Here is a 24,199-nt window from a genome sequence, read left to right on the forward strand (position 1 = left end):
TCTTCCTGTGGTTTATCTGCATTAGTTTTGCAGAAGAGTTGCTATACCAGCAGCCCATTAAGTCAGTAAATAAATTTTAATAGGTAACTAATGTACTTTGACAGAAGTCTAGTGTTCTCAACAGGTTATCAGTTTCCTTTATATTATTTATTTCCTAGGAATGTGGAATTAATTTTATTACTATCTTTTTGCCCAGAATATTACCTGTTAACATTTTCTACATGACAGATGGACGGCAGAACCATTTTGCAAATTTGGAAATAGAATTTTTAGGTCTTCTGCTTATTAGATTGGACAACAGAATATGTTGTTCCGTTGCAGAATTAGGTGCTAGCTGGAGTTCACATAAACAGATTTTTGTTTTTTGCCCTCAGTAAATCATGGCATTAGTATCTAGTAGTGATAGTATAGTTGCAGATAAAATCACTTAGTGTGTCTAAGAAAAGCATAAGTAAAGTAAATGGTTTTACATTGTGTTTAAGTTAATAAAAGAGAAATACTTTTTCTCTTCAACAAGCTTAGTATAAAGGTAGTCCTATTCCCATGCCCTAACCCCAATACAGGTGTATATATACCTTCCTCAGTTTCATGTTTTACACAATTTTATTACTTTAGCAATTTTTTTTTATTTTTAAAAAAAAAAATTTTTATTGTTATTAATTTTAATGAAAGTTCACAGAGACTGAGGATTTCCATTCATTCATGTTGCACTTTTCTCCCTGCCCACCCCTCCTCCACACCGCCCCCCCATTGCCCCCAATTCACTCTTCTTTTTGAAAAGTAAAAGGAAAATTCTTTCATTGTTAAACAATCCCTTCCCCCAAGTCCATTCCACTATACAGCCTTCATTCTGGACTCCTGTCATAAAAATAATACCTAATCACATTGTTGTTGTTGTTAAGTGCCGTCAAGTCGCAGGTGACTCATAGCAACCCTATGAAGGAGAGGCCTCGACGCTTGGGTGCCTTTCATCCTCTCTCCAGGTTCATAGGGTTTCCGGAGGCAAGCTATTATGGAAGTGGATGCCACTCCTCCTTCCACGCTTGTTTAATCGGGGAGCTCCACCCCACTCTCAGTCCACATTGGGTAGCCAATCATTAACGCATTTGACACATCTGTGTCACAGTGTTCAGCCTCATAGCAACCACTAGTGACCGGGGGTTGGCAACTTGTACACCAGGGCTAAAGGACCTAGAGGAATGTCTGAACAAAAACAATGAAAGACTGGCATGAGGGCCGTGAATTAAAAGTCACCCACCTTTGTTTTGGTCACTTCGTTTTCTCTTCACTGGGCCAGCTGATATCTCTCTCTCTCTCTATCTGTTGATGTTATTGTTGTTAAGTGCCGTCGAGTCGCAGGAGACTCATAGCGACCCTATGAAGGAGAGTCCTCGATGCTTGGGTGCCTTTCATCCTCTCTCCAGCCTAATCACATATCCCTTTTAAATAGTTTTTCTCCCTCATCTGTTTCAAAGCAGTATACAGTATTTATCCTATCTTTCTCAGTCTACCCCCAACCCCGATGTGTGCACTATAGTTTGTACTTGTTCGCCAAAATTTCAGCTGTTGACTTTTTCATTACTTTGCATTTGGAAAATAGTAATGGTAATACTAATACACTGGGCCTTGGAGTTTTTTGAACAACCTTGTCTTCAAGGCAATACCTTGGTATGTTGAGGGAGAAAAACAGATGCAAGTGTTGGTGGGAGTCAGCACAGAGTCCTGTAGGAATGCCTACTTGCTTGTTCATGGACAGGTTTATCCATGATAACGCAAAAGAAGAGGTTTTAGTTAATCAGAAGGATGTTAGAAATGGAACACCTTCAGGTAGAGCTGAATGAGAGGAAGCAACCTGTTTGAAGCACTACTAGTAGTTTATTAAGGCGCTCTGGTGGCCTAGTGGTAAGAAACCCTACTGCAATCCTGAAGGGATGTGGTTCTAATCCACCAGCTGCTCCACGGGAGAAGAATGAGCAGTCTCCTTCCCTGCGATTAACAGCCTCTGAAAACCCGCTGGAGGGTCAGGTATGGGTCAGTTCCAACTCAATGATAACAACAACAACAACAACAACATCAGCAACTAGAAATGAAGGACCGTTTATGGATAGATGGATCAAAGGACTTGGAGAGGAGTTTCTCTAAATGGAAACTCAAGCTTTGAGGCTGGACAGGGTCTTCGGAGGTGGATGTGGGAAGTGGAGGATGGAACGGCTTCTCGTTTGGACATGTCAGCCTTTCCTTCCTTTGAGATGTTTCTTCCCCTTCCTGCCCCGCCTCTCCCTCCCTCCCACTGCTTGTGGGTCTCACCAAGGAACTGATTAGTGGGGAGCATTTAAATGTTTTAAAACTTGGGAATCATGGAGAAATATAAATGTAGACGAAGCTGCTCAGCTTCTGTGTGTGCTCATTACCTAGCCCCACCCAGCCCCCTGTTCCCTGCTTGCCTCAGCTCCACATTATTTTGAGGCAAATTACAGACAAGATACTGTATTATCTGTAAATGTCTCTGAGACATTTACGTAATGGAAGGGCTTCTCCTGGTTTGGTCTTTCAAGGGCTTTTTGAGCATCAGAGCGGGGGTGGAAGAGAGAAGACGAGGGGCCTCTAAGCACCAGCGATACTTCAGAAATAAGGGCTTGTCACTGGGGTACAGGACAGGAGACCCACCTGAGCGAGATTCATGAAGCGGAATCCACAGGATTGACAGGCCGGCTGCTTTCATGGCTGCCTGCTTCCTGGGACAGCAGTGCCTACACGCACAGACTGCTTTGTAAGGACTACAACCCCAAGTTAAGCTCATCTAATGTGGTATTGTGTTTAACCTCACAGCTTCACAGTGAGGCATTTCCACTGTTGTGGATGCGAAGTGAAGCCACGTGGCCCAGGTCATGGCCGGTCATGAAGAAGGGAGGAGGGTGGGCGTTGACCTCTGCTCCCTTCTCCAGAGGTTACATCTCAGCAGCCCTGCCACATGGCCTCTCGTGTGATGCTCTAACAGGACAGGGTGATGCGTGGGAGCCCGTTTGGGGATCTCAACAGCCGTGTAAATGCCCATTCTGTCCTTACGTGGAGGCTTCGTTCCGCACCAGGCTGGAACTCCTGCTTGAGTTTTGTTTTTCTTCTCCTGTCATTGCTCATTTGTCGTAAACAACCACCTAGAAGACGTCGCTGGTCTTTTTTCAGTTGTGATTTCTGTGTCTTTTGCCTCTGCTCTTTAAAGGCCATTAGCAAAAGGCCAGAGAGAAGAGGCATTGTCTGGGCGGGCAGCAGCTGCTGCTCTGTGTGACCTTTCTTCACCACTGGCCTGATGTGTTCTCTGAAAGGTCACCAGAAACGAGGACCCACAGTAGGGACTTGGACTTGGGGCCCCGAGGCAGAGCTGTAACAGTTACCTAGACATGTCGGTCTTAGAGGAACGTGGTTATTAAATGAGTCGGCATGCACTCCAGGCTGTTCTCTTTCTATTAAACTGTAATCCCAGCCAAATGTTCTAAGTATTACTTCCCTGAGCCTCCCCATTCCCAGCACGGAGGGGCTTGTTACAGACAGATTAAGGGAGTCTCTCCAACGTGACGTTATCACCAGGGCTTAGTTACAAGCTATACTTGCCTTAGCGGCTCGGCTGGCATAGGCCACACAGCATTATGGGCAGGAGGAACCTGCCATTGGGGTCAGCAAGATTAAGAAATGAGGGACTGGAAGGAAGAAAGCCACAGGAGAGAATAGGAAAGAGAGAGGTGCAAAGACGTGAGACCTGGAGCCCCTGTAGTCTGAGTGACTTAGGACAATTGCCTCACCTTTCTGAGACTCAGTTTCCTTACCTGTGAAATGGGCACAAATACCTGTCTGCTAGGCTTATTGCAGATGCTGATTTGTGAAGCCCATGCCAGGTATACTTCCATGCTGGCCTGTTATCTGAACTGTATTATTTTTGTTTGTTTATTTGTTTGTTTGCCATGACTACTCAGTGAGAGAGGAGGTGACATCCTCTTTTGCAAATAAAGTAGCTCGCTAGAAGCAGGACAAGATTACTGACTCCTCGAGGTCACAGCCGTCAGGAGCCAGGACCAGGGTCTGATTTCCACACTCACTGTTTTCTACATCGTGTCCTTGATATAGACCATCTGTGTTATCACACCATCTCCTGCGATGCCTTCATGCTCGAATTTTCCCAGAGAACGATTTAAACATAAGCACTTTGAAACATTCATTTTCATAAAGTTTCCCAGTAAAGCAAAGATCATTCTCAGGAGGACCCGTTCTGCCAGGGAACGCCCGAGTCTTCCCTGGGGTTTTCCTTTAGATCCTGAGCTTCAATCTGGTAGGCTGTGTCTCTCTGTGGGACCCTTGGTTTCTATGGGTGCTCCTTCTTGGACTGCTGGGGTTCCTGGAGGGGTATGTATGAAGTGCCCTGTGACACAGGCTGCCTCTTCGGGAACTCGAGGTCAGCGAGTTATGTACCTGTTGCCACAAAGGTGCATGTCTCGTGAAGGGCTTTGGGACCGTAGCTGCGGTTCATGCTTCAGCTCTGTGACTTTGGGCTGCTGCTTACCTCTAATCCTCACTGTCCTCCTCTACCAAGTGGGTGTTTAAAGGTAATTGTGGGACACCCTCAGTTATGCCAGTGTTGGAGGTGGAGGCTAACAGTAGGGTTCTGTCTATTATGCAGAGGGTCTACAGCACCTTACTGCTAACAGTATCATTTTTTAGGCATTCCCCATGTTCCCATGCCCTGGGCTAAGTCTAGACACACATTATTTTAGGTAAAAAGTTCTACTTTTTCTTAGTTTTCAAATCTCAGTTAACATCCTTCAAGAACAAGTGATATCAACACCATTAGTTCTACTTTCTTTTTCTTTACAACTTTCTTACACTTTTTATCCAAAGATGGTCGTCACTGGACTTTCTTTGTTTCCTAATTCATATTCTTCGCTGCCTCTCATAATTATTAATGCGAGACGCTGCTTTAGACACAACATATGCGGTGTAGATAAGTGTTTTTCAGTCTGTCAGTGGTGGGGGGAAAAACCCCATTGGCTTGTTTTAAGTTCCTAATCCTCTGCACTCCAGTCTACTATTAAATCAGAGTGGCCAGGTGTAGGGCCCAAGGATCGGAATTTTCCAGAAGCTCTCCCAGAGACTGATGATGAGCCCGGGTAGGGCACCACTGGTTCACCTTGCTGCTCCGTGGATTTTTGTGGTACAGACTTCTCTCCTTTCACTCCACTGGAGGGATCACGATCTATCACCCAGAGCAATGACGGAATAGCACGTGCGATGAGACCTTTGGGAGTGGGTTCAAATGCCCACTCTGAGGCTTGTAAACTGTACTCTTTGAGCTTCACTGCCTTACACGTCCTGTGGAGGGGCTGAGAGGATTTCATGAGAGATTATATATATTCTTGCTGTTGTCTCATGCCATTGAAGATTCCACCTCGCAGTGACCTCATGGGACAGAATAAAACTTCCCTATAGGGTTCCTAGGCTGTTATCTTTGTGGGAGCAGATCAACACATCTTTTCTCCCATGGAACTGCTGGAGGGTTCCAAATCCCAGCCTTTTAGCTTAGTGGTTCAGCCGTTAAGCACTGTACTCCTTCAGATACACACAATGCCTGGCACGTGATTGGTGCTCAGAGGTATGTTACGACACCGGATCGGTGGATAGGTTGGCTGTTTGTTTTAACTTTGATAGTTTTGCTGGCCAGGGAGTTGATTCAGGTTCTTGGTGACAAGCAGGTCTGATGTGGAATCACTGAAAGAGAGAGGTGATCCTTCTCCAGAGCTAATGTACATGGACCCACATGCACATTCTCACACCCTCACACTGACTTCAGGGATTAGAAAGTCTACAGATTCTGGTGTTTTTAAATAAACATTTTAGAGAGTTTAAGTAATATACCCCCCCAAAAGGCCCCAGTTGCTCTTAAAATTTGGGCAGTATCTTAATCCAGTTAATCAAGAAGCATCTCATTAATTAACCAAGGGAGGGCAAGGCATGATTTACTTGAATGTGATTAGTTAAGAACATTGCAATAGAAGGCAAATGCCAGAGGTGTTTTTGTTTTTTAATTTATAATCCTTTCATGATTTGTCGGGTAATTATGATAATTCCTGTGGTTTTTACAGCCTTAAAAGCTTTTTCACAGCCACTTTATTTTTAGAGATCATCTTCCCTGACGCTGGAGCCGGAAGGGATTACTCACTCTCCTGAAGGTCTAAAGACATCATCTTCTAAAGCCCAACTTAAATGTCACCTTCTCCAAGACACCAGTACCTCTCTTTCATGCCAGTGATGATACCACATCGATGTCATCTTGGAGGCCAGCCCCCATACAATCGATTAGTTGTGGCTTCCTGGGTGTCTTCTTGAGGATGGAGTCAGTGATTGATGGATGATGCCTGTCAAAGAGGTAGTTGGAAAAGCATGGCAAAACCTTGATATTGAACTAGCCCCTTTTGAGCGTCTAAGAAGAGCCCGGCCTTTGGGAGCCCAGTGCTGTGCCTTTGAGTACATATGCATCCTGTGGGCTGGATAACTCCCTCACAGGGATTTGCCAAGCCAAAGAGAGGTGATTGATTTGAGAAAGTTGTGGCTAAACAGCCTTATAACTTAAGCTTCTTAAAAGCTCTGTACCTTCTTCCCCTCAAAGGATGAAATCCGTGAAGTGCCGGATAAGCATTCGCACCTCATTAATGTATAAACTAAAACTCAGGAGAGCTCCTGAGCCAAGCCTGTCTTCTTCTTGGCCTTAGCCTGCATGCTTCTCCAACTCCACTCAGTCTTGGTTCACGTGTCTACAGCTGTATCGCCCTGATCAGTGTACGTCCACATGGCATTTGCTTTTGCTTTGTCAGTATAATTAGTGTTGTCAAGTGCTACCTCCTCCCAAACTGCCTTCCTTATACATTTTTATGGAAACCTAACTACTATGGTAGAAGGATTCGTAATCTGGCTCTAACCCTGGATGGTGCCAGAACAGTGGGTTTCCAGCAGGGATTGGTAGGGCATAAGTCAGCTATGAGGGAGCTCTGGTAGCCTAGTGGTAAAGAGTTGCACTGCCAACTCAAAGGCCCATAGTTCAAATCCACTAGATGCTCCACAGGAGAAAGATGGGCTAACTCCACTTGTGTGATTTGCCACCTCTGAAAACCTCCTGGAGGGTCAATCTAACTTGAAGGCACATAATATCTACATCAGGTCAGCTGCAGGAGGCTCACCTGGTGCCCTTGAAGAGGTTCGGGACTTGAGAATACGGTCTCTTGGAGGGTCCTTTCACTCCACCATCCTTCTACGCTGTCCCCTCTCACTGAGCTCTGTCATAATGTGTGTAACCCCTAATGCAAATTCTGTGATTCTGACAAAAGAGGGGGCCTGTATGTTTTCCCTGCTCCCCAACTCCTAAAATAGTGGTTCACAAGGCCTGCTTTGAGGACCTGAGGGTCTCTCCCTGCAGCTGTACAAGCACACATCTGTTTTCACTGGGTTCCTGGGGACCTGCCTGCCCTCATCTTGCTGCATGTCTCTTCCATGATCGCCTATCCTATGGTCCAGTTAATAAGCCCAGCTCGTGTTCCTGAGCGTTTACCGTGTGCTGACTTGAGACTGAGCCTGCTGAAGGAAGTGGCTGTTTCATCCTTGCAGTGGGCCAATGAGGTGGAATGGTTATAAATCCTCATTTAAAACTCATGGAGGTTGAATGGCTTGCATGAGGATGCTCTGTCAGTGAGCAATGAAAGCCGGGCCCCTCTTACACCAAAGCTCAAATTCAAAGCCACTTCTCTCGGCTACCTCCCCATCAGTCTCAGGGCCTCCACACGTGCACTGTCCTCTGTGTTGTGTGACCTGGTTTTATTGTTAAAATAATGGGACCTACTTGTAATCTCAGATTCCTCTTCCAAGGCTCTCTCTGAGACGTCAACTTATTTCTAGTTAAAGCAGAGTTTGGAAATAGTTATTCAAAGAGCAGTAAGCTCAGGCAGGTTTACGTAAGATGAAAGCTGTTTACATCAGTGGTTCTAAGTAGGACTATGTGATGTGAAATTTAGAGTTCCAGAGCTGAGCTTAGTGAAAACGAGCATCGGCCATTTTAAAGCGGTTGGAAATTATTTCATCAGATGTTTTCTCTTTGTCCCATCTGATTTTTTTTTTCTTCTTTTCTTTTCTTTCTTACTCTTAAGCAAATGAAAGCTTTGTCTGATACGATCAAGTCACTCTCCTGGCTACAGGAGAATGAGGGTGTTGACAGCTCATGAGAAACATCCCCACTAGACGCTGGGATGGTTCAATGTTTTATGCATTTATGGAAAATTTTCCTTAACATTCTTGGACATGATAGTGTCATATATTTAAGCTTGCAGCCCATGGCGGCCCATTAGCAGGTATTTAGCAGTGATCCTGTCTGTTGTGTTTGTCCTGCTTGCTGTGTAGCTGGTGGATGCCCAGCCTGTGAAAGCTCAGGGAGGAAGCATAGCATTTCCACATAAAACTACACAGGCATCATTAGTGATACTGTATTTGTTTGGTGAAGGCTAAAAGGAGATCTTTGTAAGCTTTTCACCTGCAAAAGGCATATGGCAACGAGAGAATATTAACTTTCCGTCTGTACAAAGGCAAAGCTGGTAAAAAGGCCCTGCGACTTACTCTTCCTTTGTTAATGGCAGGGTTTTTTCTGCCTTTTGTGCCCTTTTCACTTTGCATTTCATGTAAGCACTTCAGGGATGGAGGGGTTGCCCTTTGAGTGTCAATTCGCCGAACAGGTTAATGGAAGAATCAGGATTACACCTGGGAGCCTGATAAATTTCATGTTGGCTGAATGGCGGCTGCCTTTAGTTTCAAGTGAAGACTTTGAATTCTTTTCAAGAGTCTTTATGGTTTTCGTCACTGATAAATGAAAGAAGGCTCATTATTTGAAAACGTGAAAATCTGGGGAAGTAGAAAGAATGGGACATAAATGTACCTCTTGATTCATGTTAATAATAATCTTGGTGTATTTTTACAGTACCTTTTACTTTTTATATAATGGCATCCACCTCCACTCCTACCTCTCCCAAAAAGTATTAGGTTCAAGTAAAGACACCTTTGTTTTATAAAACGGCTCCCTATTTTTCTCCTTTTCTCTGAAAGTAAGCCTCCATGTCTCAATTTGAGTATTCATTACAGATTATATTTGACATTACCAATGCCTTCTGTATTGAGTGACATGGGTCTGGGTGACATCTAAGGCACAGGAGACCCTTCTGCTTAGGAGAATCGGGAGGCAGGTACCAGGTGAGGGGCTGCCTGAAAATGCATTCTGTTTAGGATTCTTCAAAGTTCCTGAATAACATTGACAGAGTGACACCTCATGTTTATCTAAAATGTTTAAATTATGGTTCAAATTGAATTTTATTTTGTTCTGACCATTTTAAAACATCCAATTTTGTAACGTTTAGGCACAATTCAAGTGTGGTGAAGCTCTTACCACAGTCTCGCTCCAGGACTTGTTTCATCACACAGAAGAAATTCAAGATCTATGCAATCATCACCTCCCCCAATCCTGAGTAGCCTGGAATGTGTTGGATTGCTAACTGAAAGGTTGATAGTTTAAATCCACCAGCTGCTCAGGAGTAGAAAGAGAGGCCGTCTCCTCTGTTAAAGATTTATGATCTCTGAAACCCAATAGGTCACTGGTTGGAATCAGCTTGATGGTAATGGCTTTGGGTTTCTGGAGTTTGATTCCTGTTCTTCCCAGACCCTGGTTGCTACTACTCAGCTGTCAGTTTCTCTGCATCTACTTGTGGAATGTTCCATGTGAATAGAATCAGGCATGGCCTTTTGTTTCTGGCTGCTTTTACTTATAGCACAATGCTTTCAAAGTTCAAGATTATCCTCACAATTAGAGAAATGATGTTTTGATCACAGTGGATACTGTGCTTTTAGTATGCTGTTCTGGTCATTCTCTGGTGCACTTTCATGGCCACTTCCATTTTTATTCATTTGGGCACCATCTAGAATATTGGATTAACTCTGGAAGCGTTGAGTCTGCGTGGGCTGCCACCAGCAGCCTGGCTCAGTGGAATGGTAGCACCTAACCTGTAGCCCAGTGGTTAATAGCCAAGGTTCTGAAGTTGCGTGTATTTGGGTTTGAACCTCAACACTCCCCCTTCTTAGTTAAATGACCTTGAACAAACTCCCTAAACTCTAAGGCATGTCTCTTTCTGCAAAATGGGAATATAAATCATCATCATCATCATATCATCATCTTCATTATTTATTAATTCATCTGCTCACTAAATTTTATTATAACCCCAAAATCAGTACTCACACTTTTGTAGTAATTTGCAAATGTGTGTTTTCAAAGTTAAAAAAAGCAAAGCTTGAAATCAACCTGATGTGCACATGTGTGTTCCCAAACAAGGCTGGTTGTGAACTGGCAAATTCAAGTTCACGGTGAATTTGTAGCTACTGCAAATAATGAGGATCAACTTGTTCACAGAGCTGCTATGGATAAGAAACACTAAGAAAAGGTGATTCTGATAGAAAATGAGCTAAAGGACTCCCTGGATTGTGTCAATGATTAATGTACTGGGCTGCTGGCCAAAAGCTTGGGAATTGGAGTCCATCTAAAAATGCCACAGAGGAAAGGCCTGGTTGTCACCTTCTGGAGGGGAAAATGGTCATTGACAACTCAGTAGAGCAATCTTAATCTGACACGAATGAGATCCCATGAGTCAGAATCAGTATGACAGTAGTTGAGGTTTTTTTTCTGGTAGAAGGTGAATCTGCTGTAGCCTTCTGTGTCTCTCACCGTTGTTGAGACACTCTAGTCCTATTTTGAATTCAAAGCCAAGGCCCTGATAAAAAGAAACAAACAGAACTATGTCAGTGATTCCTTCAGTGGATAAATCTTTGGCAGGCACAAATCAAATTAGAAGACCATTTTGTTAGAAATGCATTCATTAATGAAGAATAAAAAAATTGTCAGTCTAAACATGATCTGGCATACTCTTCTTTTGACCAGTGTGGATTCCTGATTCAGAAAGGTTAAAAAATCAAGCAAATAAAAATAATGGGTTCACCTAATGGATGGGTTTGCATGAGCTTGTTAACTGACCCAGCAGTAAGCATTGTTATGGCTGGTTGAGGATGGAAGGTCTGGTGAAAGCGAGCTGGTCTCTGGGGCAGCTCTCCTCCAAGCCTCACCTTTGGGCACTGTGTCTTGCAGGTGGCGGAGATGCACGGTGAGCTGATCGAGTTCAACGAGCGCCTGCACCGGGCCCTGGTGGCCAAGGAAGCACTGGTGTCACAGATGAGGCAGGAGCTCATCGACCTACGGGGTCCGGTAAGTATGCCCACCTCTCACTTGGATGGGCTTCCCGGCCCTTCTGCTCTCTTACTCTGCCCGTCCTCCCAGCCTCTGCTGCCCACCACCTCACCGTCTAGTCTTTTAATCAGTAGCACCGTCAAGGGTGTTAAAGGCACAGAAACTGAAGGAGTGCAGCCATATACCCACCATGGAAGAGCTTAATAGTTAAGCACTCAGCTGCTAACTCAAAGGTTGGCAGTTCAAACCTACCCAGCAGCTCTTCGAGAGAAGGACTTGATCTGTTGCCATGAACCTTGTAAAGCCTAGAGAGCCCAAAGGGTCAGTTCCACCTTGTGACACATGGGGATGTGTGAGCTGAAAATCAACTTGATGGTACCTAACAGTGACCACCTTTAACAAAATTCTCATTTTCCCTTTCTCTCTCTCTGGGTGTGTGTGTTTGTGTGTAGAATAAATTGTTACAACATCCACCAAACACTACCCTCCAATCTCTATTCTGAAATTGTTTTCACTTCCATGTTTTCACACTTTACCATATAGAGAAATTTCTATACACAATGAGCCCTCTTAGCCTGTGTGCTTAACATGAGTGTTTACTATCCCTTAGCCTGTGCTTAATGTCGTAGCCCTTACACATGTCTGTTTGCTACTTTTTGTTTATATCTTGTGTTAGTTCAGTGTTGATGTTTGTGGCGTATGCTAAACAGTTCTGGTGTTAGAGAGTTTCTAAGCAGTGGTCTCTAGCACTGGAGGTGGGTTAATCCCCTGTTGTGGGGCTGATGTTCTGTGCACGGTAGGATATTCAGAAACATCTCTGGTCTCAACTCTACATACCAGTCGCTCTCCTTTCCCCTGCCTTGAGACAACTAGAATTGTCACCTGATACCCTAAATGTCCCTGCAGGAGGAGGCAGTGATCACCCCAGGCTGAGAACCACTGACCAAGTTGACTCCCTTGCTTTGCTCTTGTGTTCTTTGTTCATTCTGGAATGAAGTACCACGAAAATTTGTAATCCAAGCTTGTATTCATAGCAATTTAGCTTTCCAGTATTTTGCTTTTAGAAGCTCTGATGCTCTGAGTATTCTAACATGACCTTTGTGATGCATGTATAATTGTAACATTGATTTATTTAAAAAAACATTTTTATTGAGTAAAATGTTAAAGACCTAAAGTAATTCAGATTATCACAACAAGCTCTCATATTTCAGTTACTATATTGAACAGTTCTCAACCATGACTAGTCTTGTTTCAAGAATGTACTCACATCCATGTCTTTGTTTAGTGTATTTTGAAATAAATCTTGGCTTTTATTTAATCTATAGACATTTTAATATGTATCTCCTAAGAAATAAGAAAAAATAACCACAATAAAATTGTGACTTCTTATACATCATTACCAGTAATTCCTTTAGGTTACCAAATATCCAGCCGGTGTTCAAATTTTTCAGTTATCTCATAATTTTAAAATCTATTTATAGTCAAGATTCATTTGAGGTGTGCATATTTTAATTGGTTGATATGTCGTTTTCATTAGCTTTAATATGCAGAGTTTCTTGGTGATTAGTTTATTGAAAGCAATGAAACGCTTAAATTTGCTATAAGAGTTTATCCCAGGGGGATTTTGCTGGTTACATCTGATGGTATTTGGCATGTTACTGTGTTCCTTGTGCTTTCTTCACTTAACTGTTTGGACTGAGGGCCTTGAATCCAGGTTTAATGTAATAAACCTGATAATGTAACTGTATTGGGGTGTCATGGGTTGAATTGCATCCCCTCTCCCCAGCTCTTATGTCAATCCGACTGAGCCATGACTTTCCGTTAGGCAATGCTATAATTTGGCAGTTATGTAATGAGGCAATTTGACAGTTACATAATGTTATTATCGTCCGTCCCCCATGATGTGATCTCAAATCAGTTATAAGAGAACTAGGGTAGGATGCCACACTGTTGCTCAGGTCATAGCTCTGATCCCATGAGAGAGTTTCCCTGGAACCTGTATTATAAGAGAAAAAAGAAAGAGAAATTAGCAGAGTCAGAAGGATCGGACTACAACCAAGAAGGAAGAGCTCCAAGTGGAGCATGCTTTTTGGACTCAGGATCCCTGGGGCTGAGAACTGTCTAGACCCAGGTCATGATGAATGCTGAGACACATGGAGGAATCTCCAAGGAATGCAGGACTACTGATGGTGAAGGGGCAGGGGAACCCCCTTCCTCCAGGCCCAGTAGACATCTACATCTACAGCCAATATTTTGATTTCAGACTACTGGCCTCCTAAACTGTCAAAGTATGAATTTCTCTTTGTTAAAGACCATTCATTTGTGATGTTTCTATAGCATTAGACAACTAAGACAGATGTTTTCTAAAGAATGATGTATTAACAGATACCTAAAATTTGGAGGCGATTTTGAAACTGGATAACGAGTAGAGGCTGGGAGAATTTTAAGATGCCTAATAGTAAAGGTCTAGATTGTCTTGAAACTGCTGGTGGAATTATGAATGTCACAGACAATTTAGGTGAGGGCTCAGAAGGAAGCGAGGAGAGCTATAACAGCACAGACAATGCAGGCAGTCAGGAACATTGGCTGAGAAATGTCCGCAGTAGAACCAGACTAGCAAGAAGGTGCCAGAGCTGAACCACAGCTGAGCCTAGGAGCAGATCAAGAGAGCTGAGTGCCTTTGAGAAGGAGATTTCCTGGTGGAATAAGATGCCTTCAGGTACTGAGCAGGCAGAGTCCGAGCCAGCCCAAGAGGCCAAAGAACCAGGAAGCAGAAATTGAAAAGATAAGGTGAATGAGACTAGAGCTGCCTTGATTTCCAAGGGTAAAGTCTTGACCTCTGGAGTCTCAGAGGGTAGAAGCACAGCTTGCTGGTCTTAAAGGGTGAGGCTACAGTCTACTAAAAATCTTTGGTGGCCTAGTGGAAAGAAGCTGTGCTGCAATCCCAAAGGTACATGGTTCAAATGCACCAGCTGCTCTGCAGAAGAAGGATGGCACACAATAGCACCAGCAGCCTCCTAATTTAAAAGAATGAAATCTTTACCATCTCGGTTTTAGAGTATGGGACTACCATTCACAAGCACCAAGGGGTAGAAGCCAGATCTGCTGCCCTAAAGCTGAGGTGTTGGGGCCCTGCAGTATGGCCCACAGCAACTTTTATAAGAGTTTAAAGGAAAGAAAAGAGCAGAGGATGAGAGACCCAACAATAACCAAGAAAGAGGAGCACATCATTTGGATCTGGGATTCCTGTGCTGAGAACCTCCTATACCCAGGAGAATACACATACTAAAGTTCATAGAGATCCCCAAGGAACATTGGGTCCACAGATACTGACAGGAGACAGAAAGCTTCCTCACAGTCAACAAATAAAGATTTCACCAACATCTGGAGCACTGAATTCATACCACTACCTTCCTAAACTGAGAGAATACATTTCTGTTGGGTAAATCCACTCTTGTTATCTCCACTAGAGCAGCACCAGGTAATAAGATAGTCAGTGTGGTGTTTGTCATGGGGAGCCACGTAAGGTCTGTGTGTCTCTCTTTTTGTGACACTCTAACTGGCATCAACTCAGAACTTATAGCTGACCATCCAGTGGGTTTTGACAGACTACAAATTGGATGTGATGAGATTGCCCATCTTGCTTTCTTGGAGCTGCTGATGGATTTGTACAGCCAGAGAGGCAGTGTCTTTTGATGATGAACTCAACTCCATCATACCTCCCTTTAGTGATAGTGTTATGTTGCTGTTATATACTGCCAAGTCAGAACCAACTCATAACTGACCTTCCAGCCAGTTTTCAGAGGATATGGGAAGAGATTACTCATCTTTCTTCCACAGAGCAACTGGTGGACTTGAACTACATGCCTTTGGGTTGGCAACATTATCTCCTTACCAGCGCTTCCTTTTGTGGTGTTAGCAGCCATCTATTATTACTTTCTGGATCCACTGTGCCAATGGTTTTTAATTTCACATAAGCATGAAATTGCTGTGTGGTATGGTATGGCACTTTTCTGAGCATCACCATATTAGAAAGTAAAAGTAGCTATTTATAATACCTCCGTCAGTGTGCTAGAATTTCTTCTTCACATCCTTAACACTTTTAGGTGTGAAAAGAGTTTAACTTGCATTTCCTCAGTCACAAATGAGTTTGACTTTTAATTTTCTTATGGGCCATTTTGGTTTCCTCTTCTTTGACTTGTTTCTCTTAGTTTTTGCCTATTTTCCTTTGAATTGTTTTAATTTTTCTTACTGATTTTTAACCAAATTAAAATACACCATATATTTGTTTTTAAGTAATACGTGTTTTTCAATATTTATGCTTGAGCTTTGACTTAATCATAGACTTAATAAAACTTTGTCTTATGGGAAAGGTCAAACATATGTGAAAGCTAAACAAATCATATCATGAATTTTTGTGTACCCATCACTTGGCTTCAAAAAGAATCCATTTAAGGGCAGTGTTGCTTCATTTCTACTTAATTCCTTTCCAACCCAGATTATCTAATATCCAAGTTATCATTTCATTGATAACTACTCCAATTTATCAAAGGTCAAAGTTCATAGTTTCCAGAGGCATGTTGTTTAGGAAGTGGATGCCACTCCTGCTTCCAAACCTGTTTTAAACTGGGAGATCCACCAAACTAATATCCAAGTTATCGTATCATTTCATTGATAACTACTCCAATTTATCAAAATTCAAAGTCCATAGAGTTTCCAGAGGCATGTTGTTTAGGAAGTGGATGCCACTCCTGCTTCCAAACCTGTCTTAAACTGGGAGATCCACCAAACACTGTCCACCATTGGTAACTGTGATGGCATTTGACATCCCAATGGCACAAGGTTCAGCATCACAACAACCCCAGGTTACCTCAGTACAACAAATTGACAGAAGAGTGTTGTACCACTTAGAAGAATGTTCCTTCAAAATGACAGCCTTTAAATTACAAAGGCCCTCCCCAAAGTTTTGTTGACACTAAACAAGAGGCTTAAATTAAAAAAACAACCAATATAGTATGTTTTGTTGCTATGTGCTGTTGAGTCACCTGTGATTTATAGTGACCCTATGTACAGCATCTCTGAACCATTCCTTGTTCTGAACCAGTCTCACTAATTCTGAGACACCAACCCCCATTGCCCCAGATACTATGTCAATCCATGTTATCCAGGGTCTTCCTCTTCTGTGCTGTCCCTCCACCCTTCCAAGCTTGATGTCCTTCTCCAAGGACCAGTGCCCAAAGCATGAGACAGAGCTTCAAAATCCTAGCCTCCAAGGAGAGTCTTGGTTTCACCCTCTCCAAGACAAACCTATTTGTTTTCTTGGAAGTCCATTGTATGTTCAAGACTCTTCTCCAGCACCACAACTCAAAGGCATTGATTCTTCTTCTGTCATCCTTAGTCATTTTCCAGCTCTCTGACGATATGACGATAGTTATAGAAAGGCTCCAGGGCTATTGTTCATAGAGTTGCTATGAGTTGTGCTCTACTCAACTACTCCAATATTTCTTTCTAAAAGTTTTTTTAAAATATCATAAAATATCCAGTGTTTCATTTGTTCCAGTTATATTAAAAAAATTATCATTGTGTTTGCTCTAATCAAGACCCTAATAAAGTCTATATGTTGCAATTGGCAATGTGGCTATTAAATGTCTTCTGTTCTTGAGATTCTCCCTATATTTCTCTGTCTTTATTTCTTTGCTTTCTTCTCTCCTCTACCACTTATTATTGTTGTTGAAAAAGAAACTTTGTCCTTCAGGACTGTGGATTTTCTCAGCCTGTATTTTGCTGATTGCATCCTGTGGTGGGGCTTAACACATTCCTCTATTCTCTTCTCCCTTTTTTATTTAAGTGGCTCCTTTATTTTTCTCCCCAGAGTTACTAAATCTTCCCCAGTTCTATCTTTCTGGCAGCGCTGGGTGCCTGTGTAAGCTGCACACGCTTGTGTACTTACACATTTTAAATGCTAGTAGTCTGCTATAGTGACTTTTACCTGGCTTTCCCTCATTTAACGCTGGAGCTTAGAGATCTTTTTTATTTTATATTATATGCGGAACTGCATCATTCTTTTTAATAACTGCATTGTGTTGCCTTGAAATGGCACTACCATAATTTGTTTAACCAGGCTCCTGTTGAAGGATATCGAGTAGCTTTCGATTTGTGTTTTCATAACAACATTGGTATAATATCCTGTGGAACCTTCCATTTGTTAGATTAAAAGTTTGAATGGCAGTCTGGGGGCTCAGTCAGGCTCAGTGAAGACCCAGAACTCTTGTCTAGGAGGATACCTGAGGCTCTGGCAGAGGCCGTCTGGATCCCTGAAGGACACAAATGAATTGTGCTCAACTATTAAGCTAAAAGTTGGCAGTTCAATCCCACTGGGAATTGCTCAGAAGAGAGCTCTGTCCATCTGATTCTGGAATGACCGTAGCCGAGACAACTGTGGAGAATTCTATTCTGTAACCCACAGGCCACCAGGAGTCAGAATTTGGCTTCAGACAGGCCACTGCTTCCCCTTAGCGTCTTCCACCAGTTTGGGGAAAATCTTCTCAGAGGACCGGCATCCTTCAGCAGGTCAGGATTTACTCAGTTCTGGTGGCGTGTCAGTACACATTTGGTCTTCATTTCCACTCCAGTGGAGTTTACAGTGACTGAAATGCAGAGTTTCTGGTGTTTACAAAGCTTATAATATGACTAGCTGCTAATAGATTGGTTGGCAATTTAAATACTTGGGGGGGGGGCACGGGAAGAACAGTCTTGCCCTGTAAAGATTTGAAAACTCAGAAATCCAGAGAGAGAGAAAGACAGAGAGCTGCTTTGAGTTGAAAATGACACAAAAGCATTGGCTTTGGGCTGGTTTTCTCCCCACTGACTTCCTATCATGCTCCTACGGGTTCAGCCTCTAATTAGGTGGACTTTCTTCTAGGCTTTTCCCTTGCTTCCCCCACCACAAGATCTGAGCTCTGACGGTTTCTTCTGTCTAGAACAGTTGTGTCCTAATAATAATGTCCTCAGCCCCAATGTCAACTCTTTGCTTCCCTGGGAAACTCTTCCCTGATATTCCCATAAGGTCAGCTTCTCCATACTTAATTTGATGTCTGTCTGTCTGTCTGTCTCTGTGTATGTGTGTGTGTCTTTTAAAGTAAGTTTACATTAATTGTTAAATATCTGACTTCTCTTCTCCATGAGGGCAAGCTCTGTGTCTCCTTCTGCTTACTTTGAATCCCAGTAACTGCTTGTTGTAAGTAGTTTGCACACCTTCAGTGGTGCAAAATGAGGAAATGCATGAAGGAATGAAGGAATGGATGGATGGATGGATGGATGAATAAATACAGTGGATACAGATGATTAAATACAGCCCATGGACGTGTGTGGATGATTGTGTTGGATGGATTGATGGATGGATGTGGGTGAATGGATGTTTGGCCATGCTGGAAGGATGGATGTGGTAGATGGAATGATGTAGTAGATAGATGTGAATGTATGGGTGGGTGTGTTGGACAGATGGAATGATAGATTATGGATGGACAGGTATGGGAGAGGGATGGATATGGTCATGAAAGGTTGTGGTGGCTGGATGAATGGGTGTGGTGGATAAGTGAGTGTGGTGGATGGAAGGAAGTGGTAAATGGATGGATATGGTAGATTGGAGGGATATAGTGGGTATATGGATGGATATTGTAAATGATTGAGGGAAGGGATGGATAGACGGGTGTAGTGGGTGGATGGATGGGTGTGGTGGATGGATGGATGAGGTGAATAGATTGATGTTTATTAGTCCCTATATCCTCTGGGTTCATCTGCCTGATAACCTATTTTCTGTCTCCCATTCCACACCCGCTTTGCCTTAAGTCTGACTGCCCTTCAGGATGGTGACATCCATCTGCACAGAGAGAACTCTGATTGTCACACTGTCTTTCCACAGGCAGACTGTGACGGCCAGAAGCGAGGAGACTGCATAGTGGTTATTAAGGAGCTGCAGGCTATTTGAGAGGGCTGACATTCTGAGATGATTGGGTTTGAAGTGGCCCCAAGGGGACGCCCTTGACCTTGTGATTATTGCCTCAGGCCTGCTGTGGTGCATCTCCTTTGTTAGCCAACTGTGAAAAAAAGGAAGGAGGCAGTGGAAGCCCAGTTCTGGAGCTGCCTCTTCCTATTTACTGGGAGAAGCATCTGTGGTGGGAGTCTCAGGCTCTCTCTCTGCCCTTTATGTCCACTTCCCTCTCTGGTTACACTGGGTCAGACTTCCTCACAGACCACTCAAAGGTCGCCATTGTATCGGTCTTATTTGGAAACCTCAGATCCCTCTTTCATCCATTCAGCAGAGGAGCCTTAATTGGGACAATGGTTAAATCCTTGACTGCTAATGGAAAGGTGGTCTGTTGGTACCCACCTACCTAGCAGCCTTGAGATAGTTGTTGTTGTTATGTGCCGTCGAGTCGTTTGCAACTCATAGCGACCCTATGCACAACAGCCCTAAACCCTGCTCTGTCCTGCGCCAACCGCACTGCCTCTGACACACCCATCCCGATTACCCCAGTCACCGAATCAATCCATCTCATAGAGGGTCTTCCCCTCCTGCGCTGTCCCTCCACCCTCCCAAGCATGATGTCCCTCTCCAAGGACCCGTCCCTCCTGGCAACATGTCCAAAGTATGTCAGATGAAGCCCCAGAATCCTTGCCTCCAAGGAGTAACTTGGTTTAATCCTCTCCAAGATGAACCTGTTTGTTTTCCTGGCAGTCCATGGTACATTCAGTACTCTTCTCCAGCTCCACAGCTCAAAGGCATCAACTCTCCTTCTGTCCTCTCTAGTCATTGTCCAACTCTCTGATGCATAACAAGCAATTGCAAAGACCATGGTCTGTATCAGGTGCACCTTAGTCTCCAGAGAGACACCGTTGCTCCTGAGTACTTTAGAGAGGTCCCTAACAGCAGACTTTCCCATCGTGATACGCTTTTTGATTTCCTGACTGCTGGTGCCAAGAGTGTTGACTGTGGAGCCGAGCAAACTGAAGCTGTGAACAATCTCAATCTCTTCACCATCCATCCTAATGCTACCAATTGGTCCAGTGGTGAGAATCTTTGTCTTCTTGACATTGAGCCTCAGTCCATGCTGAAGGCTGCAGTCCTTGACCCTTCACAGCAAGTGCATGAGGTCCTTGAGATAGAGGCCTGGCTATTTGCGTCTGTAAATATCACAGCCTAGCACATGCCCTGGAGCAGTTCGGCTCTGTCACTTGGTGCCTCTGGGATTTGGAGTCACCTATGTGCCACCCACAGACAACAGGAAATCTGGATAAATGTGGTACCAACCTCACTGGCTAGGTCAGTGGGATACTGTCAACCAAACAAGGTGCTTAGTGTCAGGTCCATATTGAGGGCCCAGCCCCTTACCTCCGTGATGCCCTAGTGCCTAGAACTGTGCCGGCCACATGGTAGGTGTTCAGAAAATCCTTCCTAACCAGAAACTTCATTTCTATAGAGCAGAGCATGGCTGCATTAACCAAATGACTAGGAGGGATTACCGCAGGTCACACCGTCTGCTCTCAGTGGTATCTTTTCATAATACAAAGGCTTTTAAGCTAAGTCACTTATTTTCAGGAGAAGGAATTAAGGATAAAAGATTGAGGTTTTTTCTCCTTTTCTTTCCTGAATGCGAATATTTTTAGGTCTCTCCTTGTTGTTTTCCCTCCTCTGGTAAAATCCATGTATGAATGGAGAGAGGGTTTTGGGGTTTTTTAACCTTTTAGCAGGATTTGATTACACCCCTGAAAATTCTCCAGGAGAACAGCACCTATTTTTGAATAATAAATGGAGACAGGGAAATAGATGCTTGTAAGACAGCAAGATGTAGAGGTCAATTAAAGTCGCAGTGCAATGAGAAAGGTAGAGCAACTCATTGAAGGCAAGCTTGTTCCCACAGGGGAAAAAACAAGGCCCTCGTGTTTGTATCACTGAAGCTGGCTCCTCTTTGTTCTGTCGTTTTGGTGGCTCTCTGATTCTCTGTCCCAAGGACCATTTCTTCCACCTTCAGCAGAATCACTGTCCCAACTCAAAAGGTCACCCCTGTTGAACCGTTTTCCAATTTGTGACCTCCCAGTCTATTTGGCCCCTTGGTTAACCTTGGTATCTGATGTGCCCTTTCATTCTTACAGGGATCTCTGGTAGCCTAATACATAGGGAGCTGTAATGCTAACCCAAAGGCCACACTTATCTGATGGTTCAAATCCATCCATGGCTCCTGGGAAGAAAGACAGGCACTCTCTTCTATGCCGTTTACAGCCTCCGGCAACCCAGTGGAGGGTCAGCTATGAGTCACTTCCAGCTCGATGGCAATGAGTTTTGAGGTGTTTAATCCTTTAATTCCCCAAACAACCCCGTGTGATTTATTTATTGGGTCCTGTTTTCAGCTGAGCAAAGGGAGATCCAGCAAAGTTCTGTGACTCATCCAAAGGCACCTAGCATCGTGGTAGCAGCCAAAAGCAAGCCCAGGAAGTCCTTACACCATGTTGAACACCACGTTGAGTGTGCGAGCATTCTCTCTCATTTGTTCTGTCTCTGTGTGTCTGCTGTCTGTCTCTCTCTCTCTCCCCCCTCACTCTCTGCCTTTCATTTCAAGTAAAATGTAATGATTGTCTGCTGTTATCCAGGAACAACACTCTTGAATGGTTTAAAGACTCAGCTCCCTGCAGGGTGAAGCCCCTACACATGTCTGTTCCTGCCCTGCAAAAAAGGGCCCCTGGTGGGGTGATGACTAAGCACTTGGCTGCTACCTGAGAGATTGGTGGCTCAGACTCACCCAGAGGAGAAAGACACAGTGAGCTCTTCCCATCAAGCTTACAGCTCAGGAAACCCTCTAGGGCAGTTCTACACTGTCACGTGGGGGGCGCTGTGAGCCAGGATTGGTTTAACAGCACCCAACAACAGCATCCTTATGAAAATGAATTCCTTTCAGGTTCTTTGCCTCTCCTAACTGTACATCAAAGCTTTCTTCAGAGTCTTGATGCCTGCAGGGCTCTTTGGGCATTTAGGATCTGGAGACAGCAGACTATCTCCAAAGCAGAAAAAGGATGCCCAAGGGGGTATGTAGTTGGTACAGATGGAATACATTTGAAAAGTGCCTGATTAAAGCAAGTTCCCTCAAGTCTTCCCTGGAGGAATTCCCACAGACATCTCTCTATCCATGCACCAGGTGTCTTATGACTCTCTAGTGGGGCTGGATAGGGCACACTTCATGCCCCCACATCACTTCCCCTAGCCACACCCTTGCTCAGAAGGGAGGGAATCATGGAATGGTTCTCCAAGGACTGCATTTGGCAAAGTAAGGACTGCATTTGGCAAAGTAGGCACCAGTAAGGGAGATCGTCCAGGCCTGGGTCTTCTCACGAACGTGGTTCATCTTAAGTGCCTGCCCTGGGCCTTGAGAGGCAGAGGAAGTTGTGTTGCTATGGGTGCAGTGAACCTGCCCACAGGCTGTTGATGAGTGATGACAGGTCTGGTGTGAATGCTCTCGCAGCCTGGCTCAGTCTTCCAGGTCTGAATCACACCCATTTCTCCTTGGGAATCCTTGAATTCCTGTTGTTGAGCCTCGATCTTCACTGAGGGCCAGTCATCAACTGTTTAAGTGTTCAATTATCAATAAGCTGAAGTCTGTGGAAGGCCATAATGGCCCTGCTTTAAGTGGTTTGCTGCTCCTGCAGCTCACCATGCTGTCTCTGCCTCCGCTGCCATTTTGGATCTCGAAACTGAGACTTTTAAAAAAAATAAGTCATTTGGGCCCAAGGGCCTATGGCTCTTGGGCCTGATTTAATTGTGTTTCAAATGAACATTTCCTGCATGGTACAGCCCTTTTCTGTCATTTCACTGTACTTAGGTAACTTGGGATTCCTGTAATACTAAACAACGTGCCAGTGCTGCATCAATTGCCGTAATGGTTATGCTTGGTTGACAATGTCTGGTAGAGCTCACAGATTAAGACAGGCTTAGAAGCAGGAGTGGCATCCACTTCCTAAACATGCCTGTGGAAACTCTATGAACTTAGAGAGAAGACAATTTTTATAGGACAGGGTTAGGATCTTTTTTTAATAGGGTCACCACTTGATAACAGTTAATGATAACAACAGCGTATAAAGCCAGGCCCTTGTCTGCATTTTGGAATTAGGTGAAGTGGTGGACTCTGTATGATGGCACTCTTGTTTTGGTTGAGGATCTGTGTGGGTTGTGTGGTTGTTTTTATTAAGCCTCTTATTTAGAGTCAGCAAAACCTCCTGGAGGGCCCTTATACCTAAAAGTTTGGCCTGGGGGATTATATTTTAATCCCTTGTTATGATTTTTTTGGCTCTTACAAGAAAATAAATATTTGGCTCTTCTAAGTAATACAGCACTCTGGTGTATTTGCTGTGCTGAGGTAATAGGGGTTTTCTGTGACACGGAACCTGTCTTTTGCCATTGGAGTCTCAAATGCCATAATGAAACAACACTGTACCATAAGCGTGCCAAACACAGTAATGGCTACCCATCATGGGAAGTGTTTGGTGGAGCTCCTAGATTAATTAAGGTTTGAAAGCAGGAATGGTATCCACTTCCTAAACCATGTGCCTGTGGAAGCTCTATGAACCTGGAGAAACAGCGATAGTTATAGAAAGGCCTCAGGCCTTTTTGCTCATATACGTAGATATATGTTGGGCCATGTATTTACAATATCAGTTGGGCCTGAGTGTCTAGTGTTAATTTTGGAGGAACATTCTTCACAATTTTGCAGCACTGAGGGAATCTGGGTTTGCTGTGATGCTGAACCTTCTATCACTGGGGAACAATTGCCATAATGGCTACCCAAGGTGGACAGTGTTTGGTGGAGCTCCCAGTTTAAGACAGATTTGGAAGCAGGAATGGCCTCA

The 24,199-nt window shown here is 43.9% G+C and overlaps 1 protein-coding gene across 1 annotated transcript in view; it reads left to right on the plus strand.

Moving 5' to 3' along the window:
• SNX29 (sorting nexin 29) overlaps window positions 1-24,199 on the plus strand; it is a 587,794-nt gene that overhangs the window by 361,616 nt on the left and 201,979 nt on the right. Inside the window, exon 15 of the mRNA XM_006894494.1 lies at window positions 11,207-11,323. Within this exon, the coding sequence (XP_006894556.1) occupies window positions 11,207-11,323 (117 nt within the window). The remainder of the gene's footprint in view (window positions 1-11,206; window positions 11,324-24,199) is intronic.

The sequence above is a fragment of the Elephantulus edwardii genome, unplaced genomic scaffold (assembly GCF_000299155.1).
Source record: "Elephantulus edwardii isolate Elephantulus edwardi_28Jun2011 unplaced genomic scaffold, EleEdw1.0 scaffold00145, whole genome shotgun sequence".
In the NCBI taxonomy this organism is placed as follows: domain Eukaryota; kingdom Metazoa; phylum Chordata; class Mammalia; order Macroscelidea; family Macroscelididae; genus Elephantulus; species Elephantulus edwardii.